General features: G+C 45.5%; 1 protein-coding gene across 1 annotated transcript in view; it reads right to left on the bottom strand.

Moving 5' to 3' along the window:
* Positions 1–2,377, bottom strand: part of LOC111723423 (60S ribosomal protein L32-like) — a 6,458-nt gene that overhangs the window by 529 nt on the left and 3,552 nt on the right. The window contains exon 2 of the mRNA XM_023510157.1: positions 148–274. Coding sequence (XP_023365925.1) covers positions 148–268 — 121 coding nt within the window. The 5' untranslated portion in view covers positions 269–274. The remainder of the gene's footprint in view (positions 1–147; positions 275–2,377) is intronic.

Raw genomic sequence — 2,377 nt, 5'->3', positions numbered from 1 at the left:
CCAAGTAGCTGGGACCACAGGCGCCCACCACAACGCCTGGCTATTTTTTGGTTGTAGTTGTCACTGTTGTTTGGTGGGCCCGGGCTGGATTTGAACCCGCCACCTTAGGTGTATGTGGCTGGCACCTTAGCCACTTGAGCCACAGGTGCCGAGCCCTCTTGGTCTTCTTTTTGATGATCTTCAGCTTCACATGGGGTCTGAGGGCTGCCACCTCCGTAGGTAGCCCCGAGGAAGAGAGCCTGAATGGGAGTTTATTATAAAGCTTCATAGGAACCTAAAAAGGACAAGAAACTATCTCTAATTGCACTGCTGGCTTCACAGAAAATGTTGCTCATGACATTTCAAGATGCCACAGAGAGCTCTGGTAACCCAGGATCAACCTGGAGCTGCCGTGTGGTCTTCATTCACAGCCTGATATGGAACTGTGCTCTTCAGAGCCTGCTCTCCCCTCCTACCCCAGAGCTGACTGGCTCCCACCCTGTCCCTGGCTACCTCCCGACTGACTCCTGCTTACTTATGGTTCCTGCTGCTTCCTGATGTCTCTTTCCTGCCTTCCCTGGGGTCTCTCTCTACCTCAACACCAGTTCAGGCATTCAGCATCTTCTCATTACCTCACACAAAAATCTCAAAGGCAGAGGGTCTGACCAGTCCCATCACAACAGTGTTGGCCAAAGGACTCAAGTGAGGCCAGTCCACAGGTCACCAGCTGTCAGCAGATGGCTTGTGCCTGATGTGGTGGGCCGGGCCTCCATGGAACAATAAGGGCAGCCTGTGCACAGAGAACCCCTCCGATTGGGCTGTGGGGCTGTAAAGAATTCAAGGTAGAAAAAGTACAATCTATACAGTTAAGACCACAGGCTTTGGGCTTGGCACCTGTAGCATGGTGTTTAGGACACCCGCCATATACACTCAGGCTGGGGGGTTGGAACCCAGCCCGGGCCTGCTAAACAACAATGACAACTGAAACAAAAAATAGCCTGCACTGTGGCAGGTACCTGTACTCTCAGCTACTTGGGAGGCTGAGGCAAGAGAATCGCTTGAGCCCAAGAGTTGGAGGTTGCTGTGAGCTGTAATGTCACAGCACTCTACCGAGGGCAACATAGTGAGACTCTGTCTCAAAAAAAAAATAAACGGACCACAGGCTTTGGAATAAGACTGCTTAAGGTCATATCCCCAGCACTATCATTTACTGGCTGCATAACCTTGGGTAAATTATTTAACTGATCTGTGCCACAGTTTCCTCATCTATAAAATGAGTATAAAACCAAGCACATCAGGTTGTTCTGAGAACTAAATCCATTAAGACATTACATTTTTTTAATTAAATGTTAGCTGTATACATTAATGCAATCATGGGGTACAGTGTGGTGTTTTCACATACAATTTGAAATATTTTCATCAAACTAGTTAACATAACTTTGACATAACTTTGTCATTTTCTTAGTTATTGTGTTAAGAGGTTTATAGTCTACTTTTCGAAAGATTCACTTGTACTCTTGAAGACATTAAATTTTTTTCTTTTTTTTTTTGAGACAGAGTCTCACTATGTCACCCTCGATAGAGTGCCGTAGTGTCACAGCTCACAGCAACCTCAAACTCTCGGGCTTAAGTGATTCTCTTGCCTCAGCCTCCGAAGTAGCTGGGACTACAGGTGCCCACCACAATGCCTGGCTATTTTTTGGTTGTATTTGTCATTTTTGTTTGGTGGGCCTGGGTTGGATTCGAACCCGCCAGCTCTAGTGCATGTGGCTGGCACTCTATCCGCTGAGCTACATGTACCGAGCCCCATTAATACATTTAAATCACTTGGGATAGTGGCTGGCATATCATCAGGACTGCATGAGGACTTGCTACTTTACTTTGAATTATGAGTTAAACTCTGATCATATTCCAGTCCCACACAGTCCCACACAGTCCTCCGTTTTGGTCTCTCTGACTTAAGTTATGGTTTCTTATTAAATAGTATTTTACACAGTTTCAAAATTATATCCTGTCACTAGTCTTGGCTGTCGAAGAATTTTTGTCTTTTTATTGCCCACCAAGTTAAGAATATAATAACATATTATACTTTTATATGTTTTATACTTTAAGATGTATAAAATGAATATTTTCTTACATAGAATTTTTAAAATACTTTCTTTGCTTTCACCTCACAGCCAATTCTAGTACTTCCTAGTCTCATCAGTCTGAGCATAAGAATTCTAATAAAGGGCTCAGCGCCTGTGGCTCAAGCGGCTAAGGCACCAGCCACATACACCTAAGGTGGCAGGTTCGAATCCCCAGCCCGGCCTGCCAAACAATAATGATGGCTGCAACCAAAAAAAGGCCAGACGTTGTGGCGGGCGCCTGTAGTCCCAGCTACTTGGGAGGCTGAGGC

The sequence above is a fragment of the Otolemur garnettii genome, unplaced genomic scaffold (assembly GCF_000181295.1).
Source record: "Otolemur garnettii isolate 467f Iridium unplaced genomic scaffold, OtoGar3 scaffold00011, whole genome shotgun sequence".
Classification (NCBI taxonomy): domain Eukaryota; kingdom Metazoa; phylum Chordata; class Mammalia; order Primates; family Galagidae; genus Otolemur; species Otolemur garnettii.
The sequence above is the reverse complement of the archived record's forward strand: the minus strand, read 5'-3'. Positions and strand labels throughout refer to the sequence as shown.